Source organism: Anopheles arabiensis, chromosome 2, assembly GCF_016920715.1.
Source record: "Anopheles arabiensis isolate DONGOLA chromosome 2, AaraD3, whole genome shotgun sequence".
NCBI lineage: Eukaryota > Metazoa > Arthropoda > Insecta > Diptera > Culicidae > Anopheles > Anopheles arabiensis.
In genome coordinates, this window is record NC_053517.1 from 52521303 (window position 1) to 52542330 (window position 21028).

At 46.6% G+C, this 21028-nt stretch overlaps 1 protein-coding gene and 1 long non-coding RNA gene across 2 annotated transcripts in view; one reads left to right on the forward strand and one right to left on the reverse strand.

The window, feature by feature from the left end:
• Positions 1 to 676: 676 nt before the first annotated feature.
• Positions 677 to 21028, reverse strand: part of LOC120898491 (uncharacterized protein ZK757.2) — a 31842-nt gene continuing 11490 nt past the window's right edge. Inside the window, exon 4 of the mRNA XM_040304421.1 lies at positions 677 to 3817. Coding sequence (XP_040160355.1) covers positions 2901 to 3817 — 917 coding nt within the window. The 3' untranslated portion in view covers positions 677 to 2900. The remainder of the gene's footprint in view (positions 3818 to 21028) is intronic.
• Positions 17737 to 21008, forward strand: LOC120898495. The gene is made up of 2 exons (XR_005738669.1): positions 17737 to 18117; positions 18195 to 21008. It is a non-coding gene; the product is annotated as an uncharacterized LOC120898495 (long non-coding RNA).

Genomic DNA, 21028 nt, shown 5'->3' on the forward strand with positions numbered 1-21028 from the left:
GACACCATACTGTGAATCTTATCAACGAGCGTCGAGCGAAGCATTAAGTTCCTGGTTCCACCTTGCACGGTGAAAAGATTAATTTTCACTTCTGTCGATGACACGAATCACACTTGATAGGAGGTTTTATAGGAAGCATGTTTTAGTTAAATTTAAAAATGGTCATACAGCACTCTACACAGCTCGAGCATGACTCGCTAAGGTAAAAGCAAAGATTCGATAAGTAACTCGAACCACCGTCAAGTTTATTGTTTGAAACTTGCAAAACCCCAAACGTGTCAAACGTGCTTTTCTCACAATTATTCTACCGTTTTAATGCAAATCATAAAACAAACTAACAACCAAAAGGGGGGCATTGTTTTCTTTTTTCCTCAAATGACAAAATTCTTTTGTATTTTCATTTATTTTCACTATTATCGTGTAGGTGTTTGTTTTTTCACTTCTCGTTTCAACTCTCACTTACAATACAAAGGATAATAATTAGATCAATAATAATATTAAAAATAATCATAATAGTAGTAGCAGTAATCATCATAATAGTAGTAGCAGTAGCAATAGTAGTAGTAGGAGTAATTACAGTCGTTACATACTAGCAACTCCCAGCAATAAGCTGTGGTTTGTAGTTCTCTGCCGTTGGGTTTCTTACTGAACTTAAAGAATAAGACTAGCATTTGGTTTGTTGTTGTTGTTGTATGTGTGTTTGTGTTGGAACTTTTTTATAGACTAATTACTTTCCGACCTAGGAAGGAGGCTAAAGTGTGCGCAAAGATGACAAAAAACAAACCGTTCTTATATTGCTTGTGTATCTGACACCTGTGTGGTATGTCTGTGGCAAAAAAGAAGGTTTGTTTTTCTCTTCTTGTGATAGCAGCAGCACGAGGCGCACGTACGCCGTGCGAACCCACACACATACACACACACACACTTACCCACACGGGGTTACCTTCTATATTTTATGTTCCTGCTCTTTGCTACGCCTGATTATTGTTGCTCACAATCGTTTCGCAAGGGTCACTTCTCTGTAGCGTTTATCTTATCGTTCTTGACGTTATATTTTGTTTCTGTCGTTTGCTTCAAATGTTAGAAAGATAGGAAAATCAGCGACATCAACATAAAAACTGCACATCATGCTACGACGGTGATGGCCATCAACCATCAACCAATAGTATCATGCATGCCAAAAACATCCTATTACTATGACCCCGCCTGTTAGCAGCATCCATCATCATCACCACCACCACACCACCTGTGCTTTCACCATGGTTACGACGATCAGGTCGATTATATGGGCTGGTGGGATTTTTTTTACATCTATCTTACAAGAATAGTAGTAAACAACAGAGACTGAAAAAAACTGCACCCCACACACAATCATGTTGCATCTGCATTCTGTTCAACACCCTCCACACCTAAGCCGCAGGTATTGTTGCAGATTTTGACAAGGATCACACACACACATACACACACATATTAAACATCTTAACTGTACTATCCTCGCTTTTAGTGCTAAATTGGTTCGATCCATCTTCCTGTCCTACCTGCCAAATCTTTGTTTGCTTTCATTTCAGATATTTAAACTCTCGTTAGTGTTTTCAAATCAATTTAAAATCTAATTTAAGGTACGCGCATTTATATTACAAGTTTAATTTAACTACATTCGTGCGTGCATGCATGCATGCGTGCGTGCGTGCGTATTGTGTTGCTGTTTTTTGCACATTTCAATTCCCTACCCTACACATACAAGCTATCTATTGTCGATTCCGTCATATAGTTATCATTGCCATCTAATGCATTTCCTGTTGTGCTGGACCATGTTCGCGCGGATGATGCATCGTGTTGTTGGCCGAGTATGATCACTCTGTGCAACATTATTGTACTGCTTCTTTCGTAGTTAAATGCATCTGACACGGGGGAGTTGCTCTCTCTCTCTCTCTCTTTCTCTCTCATATTCACATATACTTCTCTTTCTCTTATCTATGACACGCACGCTCTCAAACCACATTCGTCCAATTTAAAGTAACGCTCCCCAAACTGTGGACCCACACAACTTTACATCTTCAGTATAACAGGAATCGTTTAACAGGTATGCGCACACTTAAGCGAGCTGACGTTTCGCTGCATACATTTTATGATATGGCTTGTTTTTTTTTTGTCCTTATTTGCCTTTTAACCGTGAGCTGCACTTGTGCTATTAGGTAAAAGCTGGCCCAAAACGCAAAGACTTTGCAACAGGATATGATTGGTCATTTACAGATATGAAATTAGAGTGGAATACGGGAAGGATATTTTTCAAAAAAGAAGTTTAAGAAGTAAAAAAATGAATCGAAACATCCGACATGATAAAACTCTGTTGTACTGATTTAAAGCAATGGCGCAATCAACTCTAGAGCAATGTAGGGCTTTCCATCCACTAATTATAAAGTACGGAGGGAGGATTTTGCTTACATAGAAAATAGGCTTAGACACGACCGGACGAGATCGATCTAGGAAACTATGTACATAAAAAACGTAAGGAAATTAAAGCAGATTAGATTGGGGCTGCCCAGGCCGTGATCTCTTTTTCAATTCATCGCTGTTTAACGTGAGAACGTAGGGAACGGGGTAGGATTGGGAGAGTGGGGGGTGTGGTTATCTTCTCCCAGTTTTATCACACGCATGGTTTTGTGGCTCCCCACATAGTTCACCGTATTTAAAGCATTGTGTTATAGCAGCCATACAAAACTAAACCCTTCCTCTGTGTGCAGCACTGCTGTGTACACTGTATTTACAGGATGTCGAGAAGGACGAGAAGCAAATGATACACTGGCTGCTGCTGCGGCTCCCCAAAGCCGGCCGGTTGTGCACATTTACCATTCTCACTATCTCCCGCGCTTGGACGCTTTACGCCGTTTCCGAGCCCATCAGGAACCGTTTGCGTTGCGATGATCATCCAGCGAATGGCAGGTGGTTGATGGGTTTGGCGTCCCGCATCCCGGTACCGTCGCCATCGGTGTCAGCCCTGTTGCCAGGCTCGATGGTCGGTGCGGTACGCTAAAGGACGCTAACTTTCTAGCCCCCATCGTCAACGGTACGCCCATGGTCGGCGATATGGCAAGTGTGGGCGATGGCGTCGACGACAGCGAGGACGTGGAGCAGCAGGACGACGACGACGACGCGGAAGACGAGGAGGACGCGGACAGCGGCGACGGGGACGAAGGAGGTGACGTCGGTGTCGTCGGTAGTTTCAGCGTTAACCGTGGTGGCACAAATCGACCTCCGTTGAATCCGCACCGATAGCTGGCGGTCGACAGCGACGACGAGGAGCTGGACGAGGCAGATGAGGACGAACTGGCCACACTGCATCCACTGTCGCGGTTGTTGTTGTTGTTGTTCTTGCAATCATCGTCCGCATCGCCCTCCATTGGGGTGTCCGGCTCCTCGGCCGTGATCCCGTCCTGCGTGGTTGCTGCGGCGGCCGCCGCACACCGTAGCTGGCGGCGGGTGGCCACCATCTCCTCTTCGTTGAGCGGGTTGAACTTGCCGCAGTTATCGATGAGGAAGAACGGCGGCTGGCTGGTCGGTGGGGCAGCCATCGTCGGGGACGGTGGCGGCGGTTCCAGTTTGCCATCCGCTATTAGATTTTGCTCCAGCTCGAGCAGCTGGCCCATGAAGTTGAGGTTAGGAGAGATGATTGGGCGGGCAAGCTTCACGAGCTGGTATGCCTCGATTAGCGACAGACCCTTGTAGCGCATGACGTAGGCGATCGCGATCGTAGCGCTGCGGCTAATGCCAGCCTGACAGTGCAGCAGCACGGTCGAACCCTTTTTCCGGGCTTCCTCTGTAAAGGAGAGAGAAAGAAACATAAGGGGAATGGTTAGCGAATAGTTCTGCCATTTAAAGTACATATTTGCTAACATTAAGTTGAAAGGAAATCCGATTTTATTTAACATACAAATGAAAGTCACTTGTTTGTGAGTTTAAGCTAACGGAAACAATTGCACGGACTACTAACGCCTACAGCATGTATCGCTAGCGAGGATTATAGGGACAGACCTTCAGATTGCACATAATCTTTGAGTTATTACAGAACTCACTATGGCAAAGCCTTTCGTTCATATTCCGTTAAAAAAGGGAAGAAGTTATCCCTTCATCCACTTTCATCATCGCCAGTGTCACTAACCATGTCCCGGGAGGCCACAGGAGAGTGTTTTTTTTCGGCTAAAAACAGATCCAAATGCTGCACTTCAGCACCCCGGATGTAATAGATGCAATCCTAAAACGCTATTACACCCTCCAGGAGCAGCAACAGCAGCAGCAGTCGGGACCGTTTTATTTCCCTTCCTGTGGGAATCGACGATCAACGGCTGCATTGTGTTTCGTTTGGGTGAAAGTATGACTCATGCAGTCATGCTCCGCATGCTGCTGGCACAGGCACAGCGTGTGTCAGTGGTTTTTTAGGGTGCGTTACCGTGCTACGAGCACGATTCCTTCCTTCCGCTTGTTCTCGGGGAAGCAAAGTCGCTATTTCACGCACGACCGCACGCCAAAGAGAGTGAAGGAGGAAGGCGGATAGTGCGCGGGACAACAGGCAAGCCAACGCTAATATAGCAGCTGATGATAGAAGGTTAGACGTGATGCTAACGGCTCAAAGAGCCCAGGCCAGCCAGGAAGTGGCATTGAGGGTGGGTAAGCAGTTTAGTTTTTGGTTGTTTGTTTTCGTTGGTAAAATTCGTCATTATTTTCCTCGTCCCGTGGCCAGAATGTTTAAACCAAACTTCCCAAACCGGCACGTAGCGTCTAAACAAACGGAAGCACTGCTTGTCACGGCCACTCTCTTGAAAGGAACTGGTTCGAATAAAAAAAAAATCAAAAAAGCGCTCATCAACTCGACAATGTGGTGTCAATTCTGTTTTAAAAAAATTGAAACCGTCACAATAACGGACGTGTACTCCCCCCTGCCCATGACTTTGCTGTTGGTAATTCCGTTTTGGGTGCTAGAAAAGTGACAAGTTTTGGTGTCAAAGTTTTATTCAAATGGGTCAAGAATAAATAAAAAAGCCCTTAGAACACCGAACAGAATCTTCGACGGGACCTCAACTGCAGCAGCAGCGCTCAATCGTTGATTGGCCCCGTATTGTATTTGAGGGGTGTGTTTGTGTTCCATTCGGCTTTTATTGCTGGGCGCGCACTACCAGGCACACTTGACTGGTTACAAAGAATGAACCGTTTTGGTGCACCATCGACCGTTCGCGATCGATGACTCAAACAACACAATGTCCCAGCCGTTTGGACTGGAAAGAACCAAACACCGGAAAGTGAGAAGCGGCTGAAAAGAACTGACGCGTACCACGCGAACCAAGCGCCATAGCACATCTTTTCTGCGATCTACGCAAAATAAAGAAGCAACAAACGGCAACAAAAAAACTGATGTCAATATGGCCACTTTTAACACTTCACCATGCCGCTCCGCTCGGGTCCGAGTGGTCGGTCCGCTACGGGTGTGTTATGAATGTGGGAGCAAAGCTGCTTCCTCCGGCTGCCCTACGCGGACGGCCGAATCAAACGGCAACCTTCCCCCGCTTGCGCTACCCTCGGTCGATCGAATTCGTGAATCCATTTTCGGTGGTAGCGGTTTTATTTCGGGACGGTGGGACGGTGAGTCATAGCCTCCCGGATGAGTGCGTTGTTGCTTGCCGCCGGCCGCCGCCACGCGTGCATCGTAAAATGTGCCTCCTCCTCGCCGGACCGTGCGATCAACCGCCACACCCCTGGATAGGGTACGAGGGGCGGCTGGTTTTAAATCATCACCAACCCACGCCGATGTAGACGATACTCGTTGGTGAAAATTACGATTCGATTCGATTTTTTCCTTTCAAATATCCCTTAATACTAGTGTGTGAGGTGCAACAGCTTGTTTATCGCCATTGAAAATTTTGCTGCTCCTGCTGTTGCTGCTGCTCGACGCAGAAGAGTTCGCCCGAGTTGCCCAAACAGTGGCCACTGCTGCCACCCTCCGTTCCATTAATCAATCACTTCCGGATGGCGTACAGTGGCAGTAAATGGAAAAGGGAAACGGGATAAACATCCGTGAAACTGTTGAAAACCTCACAGTAATAACTCGACAAAATCCTGCCGCGCTGGCCGAAAGGGCCATTATCCAAATTAGAGCACTTTTTTAATCACGTCACGGTAGCGCACCAGGCCGGTCCAGGCTGCAATAACAAAGGATTTATATTATCCCTTTCGTTCACGGTTCGTTTTCGCCGACTCATTCAGAGCACGACGCAGGGGCAGCAGTGTGGCGACACAAACTTGCGCTGTAAATGTCTTAAATGGCACAACGAAATTGAAAAGACCCAGATGAAGGGCTCAGCGTGTTGGTGTAGAATAACCATCGTACAACATTAACCGTTGTTTGGTCGTTCAAAGATGGATGGAATTGAAAAGGAGGAATCCGAACATGCCACCCGATCAAACACACGGTGACATTTGATCCTTTTCTGTCCTCTGAACAAAACATCCACTTCCGCGGGAAGGACATCCAGCAAGAGAGAATGGAGGAAATCAGTGCTTTTTAATCTGCCGACGAATGGCGTGATACCCCCCGTTACACAAATAGGGATTGCATTGCACTGACAAAGGCACTAGAGTAGGTGGTGTGTGCATGCCTGTTTAACAGTGTGTGTGTGTGTGTTTTTTTTCTCAATCTATTATCCTTGGGTTATGTTTTGATAACTAGAGACAGGATGAACATAAAAAAATGTAACGCACCAAAAGCTCGGGCAGGATGCGTGCATGAGTCATCTGGCGACAGCATCCCCTTATTGCTGTTCTATTGCGTGTCCTGCGTTTCTTTACCCTGTTTCACTGAGCAACTGCGCACTCGATGATGATTCATCCTTTGGGCTTGTGCCAGGACTGCCTGCTGCTGCTGCTGACAGCTTGATGATGTAGTTGTAGATGACAATGGCGGCTGTTGATGGCTGCTGCAATTGTGGTGGTCTGCTGGGGGTCTGCAGTTTACAAAATGCTCCAGAAATACAGACATCATCGTTACTGTCGCATGACGCCGTCCGTAAGGTGGACAGAAGGCAACGAATTAGTAATCAATTAATCATCTGGCAGAGATGATCTTTGCCATCGATCTTGTGTAATGCGCCTTCGATTCCAATTCTGACATCATCGGATTCCAACGAAAGACGAACGAAGTGCGGTGCGGATCGAATTTCTTTCCAAAGGCAGAGATGCGATGGATGACATCAGAAACAACACACTCCCCTCCCCCTCCCCCCCATGTCCCGCCTTCATCACGTTGGATGATGTTTGAGTGGTCATTGGAGTGAAGTGTCCTTCTTCTCACAGTACCGACATGAGATGTACACAATTCCGCCACCAGCTTCCCGAGAAAGGTTTGTTCTCCGAGGGCGTGTTTATGCGCTGCCTAAGACCTTGTGAAGATGATCTTCGAAGGCGTTGCGGGAGGGACGGCGATCATTTACCTTTTGCATCTTTGGGGCAGCTCGAAATGACTCATGTGTGTTGATGGGATGTGATGTGCGCCCGCCGCTCCAGGAATGAAAAGCGCATCACCAAGCAAACACAACAAATAAGCATTGGATTGGAGTGTCGATTGTTGAGCTCAATATTGTGTTTACATTGCCTTGATCATTCACCAAATGAACACCAAATGAAACATGCTGATACACAATAAGCATCGCAGTGCTGGTGGTTTTACCCCATTCAAAAATTGAAACTTTTGATTCACGATCTGCATACATCGTGTGTCAACACACTAACCCTTGCCTGAACGCCGGAACGGATGTCGCTGCACGGGCTGCCTTTTTGAATGAACGACGACTCCCCGCGCGTGCATGCACATATCTCTCCGCGTGTCTTTACACGCGCCTGATTCGCGGATGTTAATTAGAATCGTTTGGCGTTCCTCCCACCGGTCCTCTCTTTTGGGATGTGTAGAATAAACAGAGTGCATCATTTTCTGCTGGATGATGTGTGTGTTGGATTTGTTGCTGGATGCTGCTGCTATTTGCACGATGGGTAATGGGTTCTACCACTATCTCTATCTTCCATCCCCTCCGGCTACTAAGCATGTTTATTGACAGATCACGCGTCGGCGGTGTATGATTCATTCATGGCAGGTTTGAAATTTTCCATTTATTCCACACCATTGTACCACGTGCTGTTATAATTCATGAGTTAGGGATTCAAGGCTTCTTTCTCCCCCATTCCTTCCTTCCCTGGTCGTTGCTCGACTTTGGACTAGCATTGTTAGTTCATTCTTTTTCAAACGTTCAGAGGAATGGAATTCAACGGAAGGGTTTTCCCCTATTACCAACCAAAGGAATCATCATTGATATAGCGAAGCAAAAAAAAAAAGAACCCACTATGCGTTACATCCATTCCAAGGGAAGCAGGATAAGCAAACTGCGTCCTACCACCTTCACGTCACAGGAAATTGTAATAAAATGCATTCCTCGAATACTTACATGACATGCAACGTGTGTACGTCGTCCTTGTGTTTGGGCTGTAATTGCCAACATGCGGACTGTGTGGATTCCCCCTAACTGGCTAGGACAATCATTTTTCTCTATTAGCAGCAGATGTGAAAGTGGCTCGGTATACACCATATTTACACCATTCTCCATCGCGGGGATTGTGCAAATGTTCTCAAACTATAAAGCGATTCATTGCGCAAAAAAGCGAGAAGGGTATTAAAAGGTTGATTGTTGCTACTTCCCATTCTATCAAGAAATTAACCAACAGCAGAGGAGGTTTCTTATCACAACGACACTTTGGAAGCGTCCGAAAAGTGATCTATCTGTTGATGGTACCGATGATAGTTGCATCCATTTATTTCCCACACAGCACAGAGTGCGAAAGAGAATAGAAGTGTTCCTTCATGCCTGTCCCTGATATGGGCGCAGATCATTAATCTTCTGACAGTGAAGGGCCACAGTTTGGTCGGGGAGGGATGACATGAAGCTATTACTCTTGGCCGCGTTTGTGTTTTGGCACCCAACGGTCTAATTCAATAAGGACGATTTGGTGCTGCTTCGCCACTGTCCGATTCGATTGCAGGCAATTTAACACCTCTCTCGAAGCGCCCTACCAAAAACGGTCGGTAGGATTTTTATTGGACTAATTTAATCGGTGTGAATAACGAAATAAGAGAGAGGAACAAATATGTTGGAAAATGGGGGAAAACAATGTACGCTTTTGCTGGCTTTTATTAATTTCTTCAATGTACAAACATTTCAAGGGTTTAAAAAAAACAAACTGGTGGTACGGTACATCACTGCTTTGCTTCTATGCTGTGTAAAGATTTCACATGTTACCGTCAAGCGGTCGCTGCCAAACGGCAGAGTCGCTGGAATGTGGAAGCGGCCCGGTCAACTTTCAGAGCCTCGGAAGCCCAAACGCGAAGCGTTGCTGGGAACCAACCATCAAAAGAGTGCGCGTATTGGTGAAATCTTTTGCCAAACCAATACATTGGCAAAACCAAACACGTCCTCACTTGGTTCCTACTCCCAGCAGTACAGCCCGCACAAAGGGGTCGCTCTGGTGGAGCAGCAACACCTAGCTATGACGGTGTGGTGTGGTTGAATGTGTGTCCACCAAACCGGTTGTCTGTGCGTGTGTGTGTGTCTGTGCGGTGCTGCAACGGCTGTTGCTGAAACGTTCGTTAGGCCCGCAAGAGAGCGGTGGCCTTTGCCATGACGTCACGCCATTAGGCAAAGGTCATTCGAGGAGATTGCTATTGTTTTGCTCAAGAAGTCTGCGCAAGATGAGTCACACACCGACAGTACCACACTGCAGCAGAGGTGGCTTTTGTGTGTTCTTCGCCAGCATTAGTTGGTCAAAATCGTGACAGACGGGAAAAAGGGGTATGCCGTCAGTGGGAGGCGGGGCGACAATTGAGTTCAAGAGGGGGTTTCCTTTTTGACTCAACTGTTACAATCGTTAACTATGCTCAACGAAAGGTGTTATAACGATTAACAATAGTGAAGTACGTTTTTTTCGACGTTCTTACAAAGGACCTAAGAGTAATGAACACCGTGTGCGGTTCACACATGTGTGCAAGACATTACTCATCGCTTTTCCGACCTGAGATTTCCCTGTGCGCAGCATAGCCCTGCAGCCGAAATTGCCAGACACGTATTTTCCCTTGTTTCTTTGCGTTAAGAAACTCGTAAAATTCATGACGGTAATGTCGGCTAGCAAAAACAGGAGCAGAGGCCGCAGCAGCAGGTCGTACATACACATTGCAGAACCTTCAAACCAACATTGACGGCACAGCAGGGGCAGATCGTATTATCGGAAAGCAAACTGTAATTGAAAATATTGGTAACAGACGGTTCCCGAGGGGTGTTTATGGATTTCCGGTTCCATTTCCCAATGGTTTATTCCCTTCTCGCTCGCCAAGAAGATTACACACACTCTTTGGATTGGTCCGTTTCTCCCACAAAAACGAGCAGACGAGATGCCCAGCATCTGCAGTTGATGGGCCCACAACAACGCAAGTTGGTCGTTTTCGAGCAGTTACATAGTACCTTCAAGTGGCAACCGATTCGTCTCGTTAGCTTCCCGGAAGGAACAACGAAATGCCAGATGCTGCCACTCGAAGGCAGCGTAGCTTCGAAAGACGCAAATCTTGCAAATCCCTAGAAATTGGTCATAATCGGATTGTGCAATGGAAACGTTTGCTAAGCAAACGAATGCTAGTCTTCCTTAAGGATCTGTTGTTGAATACGTTTGCTCAAAACATATATAGTAAATAACATGCAGGACTTCTGACATAAATAAGATCACAGCATCAGTACAATTCAATCACGAAATCCCTCAAGTTGTGAAACAAAAACCTTCCCCCTTTTCAACCTCAGCATCTAATTAACAAATTCACTTTTTGTGTCCGAGAATGATTGGCACGCTGCGTGCGTCCGTACATCCAGGCTTCCCTGTTTTTCCCTTACTTTTGTGTATGTTGTTTTTCATTCCTCAACCCTCCTGCGCATATCCCTTAGAGTGGTTTGTTCGCTCTTACGCTCATTCAACCCGAACCCAAAAACATCAACCATCGCATCAAAACCGCATCAAACAAATCGCATGAAAACAAGTCCATTTCCGCACGGCCGTCATCGTCGTCATCGGCCACGACGGCCCGATTAGCAGCAGATGGAAGTTCAATCCTCCCTCGTCCATTAAAAAAATGCCCTAGTAGCGGAGTCACGAAATGAGTCACCGCGACCGACTTCATCTGGTCTAGCAGTTCTTGCGTAGCAGCATCCCCTTTCTTTAGCTCTATCAGTGTTTTCCGGCTTTTGAGACCAGTGACGGTGGTTGGCAACATTTGGCAAGCAGGGCGACCTCCTCTTCCGGTCTGTAAGGACCGCTAAACCAGGGTAAATTAAGCTCGGTTTAACGATGCATTTTTTATGATATTTCGTTTCCTTTCTGTTACTTTGCAACAACCCCACCACCCTCGATGGTCTCCGTTTAGCACCTAAATGATGCTGTGCTTCCGGGGGTAGTTACGGCGGATGAACATATCTTGCCCTTTCGAATGGTTGCTGCTCCATTTGCTTCGGTTTAGTAAATTCGAAGGGACAAAGCGATTGCGGAGTTGGGGTGGTGTGATAGGTCCTCCTGATTTGTGCGAATCCTGACCCATAGGACGGCGTACCAGATAGAGGAAGCTGTACGCACCTTCACGAGCAAAACACTAACAGGAAGAGCGCACACTGCCTGTTTTCAGTGTCTCATGGACGGCGTGGAGTGTGATGGGTAAACAATGATGGTAAACATGCCTTCAAAAGGCGCCACATTAAGCGCAGACGCTCCCTAACACACACACATTCACAATTCATCAATTTGCCCCAATGACGCTACTGGGCAAGCCATCACTTGGCACTGCGAACAAACCGCACGCCCTTCGAGGACATGTGTGCATTTGGCTCCGTGCGAGAAGATCCTTTCGCGATAACCAACTCAGGACGGCTGCCGCGTGTTTAGACACCACTCGAAGTTAAGTTGAATGATGATGACGTTGACGGGGAGCGAACGAAACGGGTACTGCGCCATTCAGCGCTCTGATGCGATGACTCGTCGTCAAACAAACTGCGGCGAGCAGGTTGCCGTCCCCGATCAGGAGGATGGGTTTCTTACACTCTTGTTCCCTACTTTACTATCATCGCTTCCAACATCAACAGCCTAGGGCACAGGTTGTAATTGTAACGATATCTTCCCACTAAGGTGCACGGCGTAAAACGATGAACAATCGTAAAGGATTCATCAATGATGGTTGGCAGTTTTTAGGAAAAAACGAAGTGTTTATTTAAAAACCTTTCATAATGCGTACAGACAATTTCGACCTAAAAATGATAAGCTAAAAGGTGGGCTTATTTACGAAGAAGACATCATAGGAAACACATTCATGTTATACGAAAGTGTAAAAAAGAGTTACCAAGCAATTATGAAACAGTTGCCGAGCTCATAGAATGAGAAGCTTGTTGTCATTGCTGTCCGTTTTGCTCCGAGATGGATAGGGCCACAATAAATCTATTCAAGTCGGAAATAACATGTCTAAGCATCGCATCGTCTGCCCGGGGCTCAAGTGTAGTAAACATTGTGTAAACGTCTTATATGCGACGGCCCGGTTGGTGGTTCTTATCAACGTAACAACCATCCACGTACAGCGAGGAACAACACGGTTTGCTGTTATGACACTATCTAAGTTGTTACATACTGGTATATGCTCTCAAGCCTCACACACATCACAGAAGCTACGTTTATTTATTGTTCTTGCTTCGCGTCATCGTGTTACTCGAACCATATTATCACCTTTAGCACGATTCGTGATAAATAGACTAAACCATATTAAAGAAACTACATAATAGCACCGCTCACTGCATAAGAGCCACCATCAGCTAAAGGGAGAGGAAAAAAAGGAAAACAATAGTACCAACCGCTACCTTCCTGTTATGCTTTCCCTTTAGCTGGGACTACCGCTTGTCTTCCGTCTAACTATTGATTTGAGTTGTTATTTCTGTCACACCCAACGAATAACACCGTCAACGTCTTATCGATCAGCCAGCACACCACTGGGTGAGTTGGTAGTGCAGGGAATGCGCGGGCTATTGAATAACACTTCAGGCTGTGAGCTGCGAGGAGCCAAGTGAGTCATCCGCACGACCACAAGCTATCGGATCGATTGCAACCAGCATAGAAGGGTTGTCCGTTTGGGAGGGGGGTGAAAAAACACAGTGCTCCGCTTTCGTTGCTCCCGATTCCAGTGCTAGACCAATTCTGTTCCAAGGACTTGTGGCACACGCTCGTGAGTAGTGTATGGTTCCTGTCCTTGGGTGTGTATACTCCTGCCGTGGTGACAGATATGCCAACAGACTCTTATCGTTTAGTCGACATGACGGTGCTTACCAAGTTCAATATACCAAACGTTGAGCATTTGATTTGTGGGATAAAGGTTCCTTTGTATACCAGATTTGGTTATTGATGACCTGTTTTTCCTACCAAATTTAAACAATAACAGCTTAAGGTCGCTTTAAACCTTGCGTGAAAGTGAACGGGACATTTTGACGTTTTCTACTATATTTCATGATATAATAATCAGAATATGGCTTACCGTACACCCAAAGGAAGGATATTCAATTCCCAAACTATTTAGAATGTTAAGCATATTGAAATGATCAATTAAATGCATTTTCCTGTTATTCCCCGCAAGTCATTATTGGTTCACCGTGAAAAAAGCGGAGAATCACAAGGAAATGCACTTAATTTAAATTCAATTCAATATGTTTTGCAGCCAAAATAGATGGGGAATTTAATATCCTTTCTTTTGGTGTACAATAAGCCATATTCTGATTAATATTTCATAAAATATAGTAGAAACCCCCAACATTTCACGTTCATTTTTACTAGAACTGTACTCCGGGCTTTCTTTCTAAAGCTATCATGAACTGTTACTCCAACCGAGTTTAAAATAAATAAATGATTTCACAGCAATCAAACTATCCAAAGCACACTCGAGCGTACAATGTAAGCACCCTTTTATCATACGCAATAAGTCTTCCTAGTCTTGTCTTTGTAGTCATGTGTTTTGCTTGGGCTTAAGCTCCTAGACCCCACTACACTACATCGCCATCCGAGACACTGCAGGTGATTGCGTGTCCATAATTAACTGGCACGTTAAATAGTTTATGAGTGGCGCTTGGGCAAGAAAATCTTGCAACAGTCTCCTAGACTTCCGTTGTGTTAAAAAAAAGTAGTACATAACAAAATAACCACTTATGGAAGCTACACATATTTAATCAAGTTAATATTCAAGTAGAAGAAATATTCATCATGTGCCACAGCTCAGCTTGTGCCTTAGCTAGAAGTTTTTCAAGAAGGATGGGTAAATCCTTCCAATTTTATCAACCGAATTCCCAGCTGAAACCCGTTTTGCTGCTCTCCCCTTCACATACCAAGGGTCATGGAAAATGGTACATTTAGCATATTTAATCCCCCGTTTGCATCGTTTGGGTATAACATTCCCTTTTAAATAGGGGCTCCGAAATCCCGGGTAAGACAGCAAATTTAGATAAATTTTAGATAAATATTTAGATAGGCACCAACGACAAGCGCCTGTGACACGTTGGTTGTGCTTTACGGTGCGCTCTTTAGGGGCAATACTCCTTCAATGCGCATCAAACCGTTTATCATGAACCAGGAAGAACCGTGCTCGTGAACAGGGAATCACCATCGAGAGCAGAGTGGTGTTTCCCCGATAAAAGCTACTCAAATACGAGGGGGTAGCCAGTGGTAAGTGGTGCCGAAAACATACATCGATTTAAAACATCCCAAAACATCACTCAGACATCCGGTCGCACGAAAAAAAAGGGGAAACCGACGAAGACTCTGGGAATTAATTCCATCGCCAATTTCCGTCGGATCGTTCACTATCCATATCCCTCTAGCTCCCTTGGGTCGACACACACGATCTGTCTCTCTCTCTCTCTTTCTGTGTTTTGGGGGGAGGTTTTCACCTCTACAGTGCGCGACCTGTAGCATTAAAATGTCGTACAGTGTGTGTTGTGCACCCTCGATGCTCGTGCTTCATGTTGTCGTTCTACATACATGCCAGTGCGTGTGTGTGTGTGTGTGTGTGTGTGTGTGTGTGTAGTGCTGCGGTTTATTTACATAATCGTTCGACCGGCCAACCGTTCCGTGGCCACTGACTCATCCCCGAACCGCATTGTATGCGCGATGTTTGGGAACACTCTAGGTGCAATCGTTATCGTGCAAACGACGTTTGTTCAGCTGCTACTTTTCCGCCGGTGCGCCGTGTCGTTGCTGGTGGTGCTCCCAGACCCTCTTGTTCTTGGCTCGCGCAATGATTTATTTTGGTTCTACGGAGGGGACTTTGCATGCTTTGGTGCCCATAACCTCGGGGTGGTAGGGTGAAAAAATGATGTACTGACTCTGCTCGGTACGATGGTTGATCGACATTTTTCCATACAGCGTCACGTTGCCCATGTGTCTACACCCCTAGGATGTTGATCGATCGCAAACGGGCGATGCCGATAAGAAGCAGCCAAGGATGATGATACCATCACTACCACCACCACCCAAATAAAGGACGACTTCCTCCCACGTGACCGTGTGATATGGCGGCCGTGTGCTAATCGAGTACACTGTTGCGATCGACTATTATTATTAGCACCCAATTATAACCCACATGCGCACCAGCCTGCCTTATTACACATCGCACCCGTTCGATAACTGGCGACACCGTCAACCAGTTGAGGGGTGCATTTAACCTTATCCCCGCAACAGCAACACCCCAAAAGCCGGGCCCGCCGTTGACGATGGCTTCAAGTACAATCGATGGCAATTGAAAACAGGCCCAACAAACAACATGACGGTGAGTGATGAATCATCGCCAGCACCACCCGGTAGGGCGACGCGGAGTGCGACATCACGATAGAGAAGGAGGCCTTTCTTGAGGGGTGTGTGTGTGTACGCGATAGTGTACATTTGGTCCGTAGGTGTGACCGGGATACTCTCTACCAGCCCGCATAAAAATAGTGTGCCAGTCGATTCAGACCGGCAGCGCGTTGTGGTGAAATGTGCTCTAAATATTCGTGATTAGAAAGGGAACGGCGAAAGACGAACACGGGCTTGCCCCCGTAATGCGACAGGACGGAAACAGAAGCTGAGAGACATGCAGGTGCTGGGTTATAGTGGGTTTTTTGGAGTCTTTTATTGATCTCTTCACCTTATTAAAAGTTACAGCTACACTTACAACTGCGTTTCCATTTTTACCCATTTTTTACTTCTAATACACACGAGCAGAAACGAGTTGCATACAATTGATATGAGAATTATCCCTGTGGCATGCTGAACCCATCTTCATACGCAATAGATGGTGCATTCCCACCGTTCAAATTTGGAAGGATAAGGAAACAGCGATAAGTTATTCACGGCTATCTATTGATATCATATGGCATAATCAATTGCGCCGTCCTCTCGTCCCCTTGTTAACTGGTTGGTTTATTATCATATCGTTCCCTATCGGGGCCATTTTCCCCCTCTTTCGAAGCTCGGATGCCTGTAATGTGTCATCTCGTTGAACCCAATGCCCGACGACCAAATTAGAACACGTGTCCTTTTGGTCGCAGCTTATCGGAAATATTCTGCTGCAGGCGCTTGGAAAAAAACTGACTACACGTGGCAGCCAGCGGGAAGAGTGAGGATTACTGTTATATCGACATCGCGCTGCCCGTCATGTAAATCGGAAGCCGTGGAATGTAGGTAAAGCCCCATGTTACATAGTTAGCCACCATTTGCGCACGCTTCATGCACACACACACACACTCTATCTCTCTCGCTTTCTTTAGAGAGTGGAAAGGAAGGATCCTTACTTTCCTCTCTTTCCCTCAAAATGTTACTTTTTCTGTTTTGCTTCTAAGCAATGCGCTACCGTTTAATTGAGCCCAGTCACGGAAGTCGGGTCTATTCTATTTCGGGTTCAACTTCGTTGCCCTCTTCTGGATGGATTGCTGCTAGCTGCTCGGGTACCTTAGCTTGCTGGACTGGCGGAAAATACTCTGACTTTGGAGCTTCCGAGAGGGCCAGTACCAAATCCAGGCCATGAGAATTTTTAATAGCGACGGCACAGAACACGCAACCCTATAATTCGCAGCCCACAACACACCGGCAGCCGACCTATGAGTCATTCGCAGTATCATTACGCCAGCTAACCAAAGTTTCCTTCCTTCCTCTTCGAAGGGAAAGCCTTGTCCCTGCAGTGAATTTGGCAGCACAGAAATTCGGAAAATCGAGCTCAGATTCATTCCCCCATTTGTGGGGCTTCATTGTTGAAGGTGAAATGTGACCCTCGCACTCAAACTTGTTGGGCGGGCGTGTGGTTTACGCTACATTCAATTCAGTGCGTGCTGTAACCCGCAATGAGGTCCCGAAATGTTTGCCCCAATTTTGCGCTACATTCGCACGCGACTTCTAGCCTTTTGATGTGACCTCTGTTATTGATTTTTGGGCTGCGACATTATGCTGGTGGTTGCAAATTCCTTTACAAATTTGCCCCCCCCCCCCCCCCCAACAGATAGGGGGAACATAGTAGCAACCTACCACTGTCTCTGTCAAACATGGCTATATGCTCTTCCTTTTTCTACTATAAACTAGTAGCGTTATAACCTGCACTACTGCAACGATGACCCTGTTACTGCTATTGGTCACAGGTTGATGTTCTCTGATATTTTGTTGTAGTTGGGTTCGTCATTAAGTCCCGAAGTGTCGATGAACAGTCGTCCCGTGGCCATCGAAGGACGCCAAATCTCGCTCGCGTGGCATTTTTCGCTCGAGCAACTTGAGCCCGCTGTGTCTGTCTGTCTGTGTGTGTGTTGCTTTAGTTTACTTTGCGTCATTCGCGCGCTCGGCTCGGTTCGGTTCGCAGGTCTTGCGCGCCACTACGACACGGTCGCGATTACGAGCGCGCAACTTCCCCCCGTTAACCGAGTGCCTTTGCGCACCAACAGCCTCCCCTTCCCCCCATTCGTTGGCCATGGTCATGTGGCAACGGTTTGGCCATGTGTGTGGTAGTAGAGCGTGAGTAAAGTGAACCAGCAGCAGCAGCAGCACCACCAGCGTTTCATATCGTGCCATTTAATTGTGTTTAAATACAGCTCGTGACTCATCGCAAACATACCGCAATGCAAGCGAGCTACAGGCAAGGCAGGCGACTCGGCGAAGGGTGATGAAGCCGCTCTCTTCTAGCTCCCTTGCCCCTTCCTATTTCGCTCTATCTCTCTATCCCTCTCACTCTATTGTTTGCTCGCTCGCACTCTAGTGTACGGTCCGTGTCGAAAACACGCAAATATACAAACGCACACTACACACCGTCGCTTCGCTATCAGTTTACGAAGCAACAGAGCACCCAGTCACCCTTTGTGCTCCCACCTACCTTCTAACCTTCCTCCATTTTCTCTCAGCTTCACCACCAACCCTCCCCCCCCATCCCTCCATCACAGCTGGCGAGAATGCCATATTTACCCAACAACCTTTGACGAACAAGTGAGAGCGAATGTACAGCATTACTTACCGCGATTTGGTAGTGCTGGTATAGTAGAGAGCTTAGTGTTGCGCGGTGTTGTACACGCCCGAAGGCACTCATACAGCAGTGTAGGTTATATACAATGGGTAGCAGGTTCTAAACAAGGGGTTTCGGAGCAGGTGCACTAGGGCAGGATTGTGCTACTAAGCAGCGACCGAGCCACTTAACGCAGTGCTAAGCAAAGGAAATGGTGTGCTGACATTTGCCTTATTTGTTGGAAGCTCTCTCGGTGAGTCGTCACGGGTGCATATCGACTTAATCCATCATAGCTGTCCGTGCCAATCCGTACCACTGGGCCGAGTATTTGGCCTCATTCGTGTAATCCTATATGCGCTTGAAAGGGATTTACGCAGATGTCTCTATTTGGAGAAGGCAACGTCTTATATTGACGCATTGTTAAAAGTGTCCCAATGCCCTTCGGGGTGCGAGAAGAAGGTGGAATACTATCACAAAGGCCACTCTTGTTACGTTGGAGATGATCATCACGAACAATTTACCCCCCCTCCCCCCTCGCCGAATGGGACTTAGTACATATTTTAGTGTCCTACGTACTTGAACCCAACAAACAAAGCCCTCAAAGCCACACCACAAGAAACTGATAAAGCTGGCCACACACCACAGAAAGACGGACTGCTGCTGCACACTCACCGCACCACTAGCAACAGATAAGCGTTAACAACGTACAACCACACCACCGTATGCTCCCTCTTTCCGGTGACAGCTGTGTAGAGCACTGCTTTTCGGTTTCCCATACTAATCATCATGAATTGCGCGGTTAGGAATGAACAAAGGAGGCGGACTTTTGGGAGCGTGGTAAGGACCGCATGTGTACTCCACACTTTCGACTGGCAGCATATCACAACACATCGCTAGAACACATATCGAGACCCCCAGACGGCATGGCTCCCGGAAGTTGGAGCTATTTGGTGGCCCATTTTACAAGACCACTGCCTGCATCTGCTATTAATACACGCGTGCTGGACCATTTAAACTGGTCGGGTTTAGAGGAGCATTGCAATTCTGAGCAATAATTCAAATGACCTCAAGATGTAGTAATTAATATAACGGTCTATACCTAACGGTAAACATTTAAGGAAATCCTAATCCAACGAGGCAACCAAGGTTTCGTCAGGCGTGCTCCGCGAAAGAGAACACAGACGGAGGTGTGACCACGTGTACACTACACGGTAAAATTAGATCCTTCCTATATTGTCCCCAAACAAGTTCCGCACACGTTCCGGGTGGCCGTCGCCACATCGCAAGGTCGTCCAGAACATAGCTACACTTCCTGCTTCCCGCGCCTCTACACCGGAAGAGTTCAAGGCAAGAGTTGGTGTAGATCTTGCCGAAAAGAAACCAGTCCGTTGGTTGGCTACCGTCCAACAGCTGGCCACGGCACCAAAGGCGTTTATAGCGTTGTAGCCAAAGTAAATGACACCACAAAGCGAATTTATGAATTCGCAACAAATACTACCGACACACCACCGGGCAACACGCGAAGGTGAGAAGAGAGCAGAGGGTGAGGTAAGAGAGAATGATAAAGAGAGAGAGAGAGAGAGATTGAGAGAGGGACGAAAAAAATCAAACAACCAAACCATTTACACTAAAGCGACGGTGATGATGATGGTGGTGGTTGATGTCATTGCTATATTTGAACCACACAACCACTTCTCGCATGAGCAACGAGCAACGCACACACAACAGTTGGCAACCATACCCCTGCCCCAAGCCACCCTCTTTAGTCTTCCCTCCTCTCTTCTCTCTTTCACTTGCAATCATCGATGACTACGAAGACGGCAACGGTAACGGACGATACGAAGTTACTTTGCGGTGTTTTACATTCGATGGTACTATTACTTTTTATTCGTTAAAAAACACACACCTTTCGTTATAGACTACGACAGATGGCAGATGGTGGAATGCACTATTAAATAAGGCGGATTTCCAGCGGGTCCAAAATGCAGTTGTTTGGCTGGTGGAAGCAGCGCAAGAGCCGTTTCCCTTCATCTGGTTCAGGTGGCCCGCGACAGGCGACGAGAGTTGACGATCACCCGCATGCCGCATTGGAAATGGATACATGGCACACTCACCCCCCCCCCCCCTTTCCGGCTCTTCCAATACTACCGGCACATTCCGATGTGTTTAAAATTAAAATCTTACGTATCGTGGACGATGCGATCATCCTTATACTCCGTGAGGCAAATAATAAAAAAAAATAAGGAAGGACAGTGGCAAAGAAGTAACAACATGTACATCCCCCTCCTCCGCAGATGAAAGATGGGCCTGGCTGCACCGTGTGTGTTGGATGTGTGTTTTGGTAAGGATTTTCCCCGGTTGGGCTGGGCGGGTCGGTTATGAAAATAAACTCCCAAAAATCGTCAAACAACGTTTTGCTTTATGTTTTTT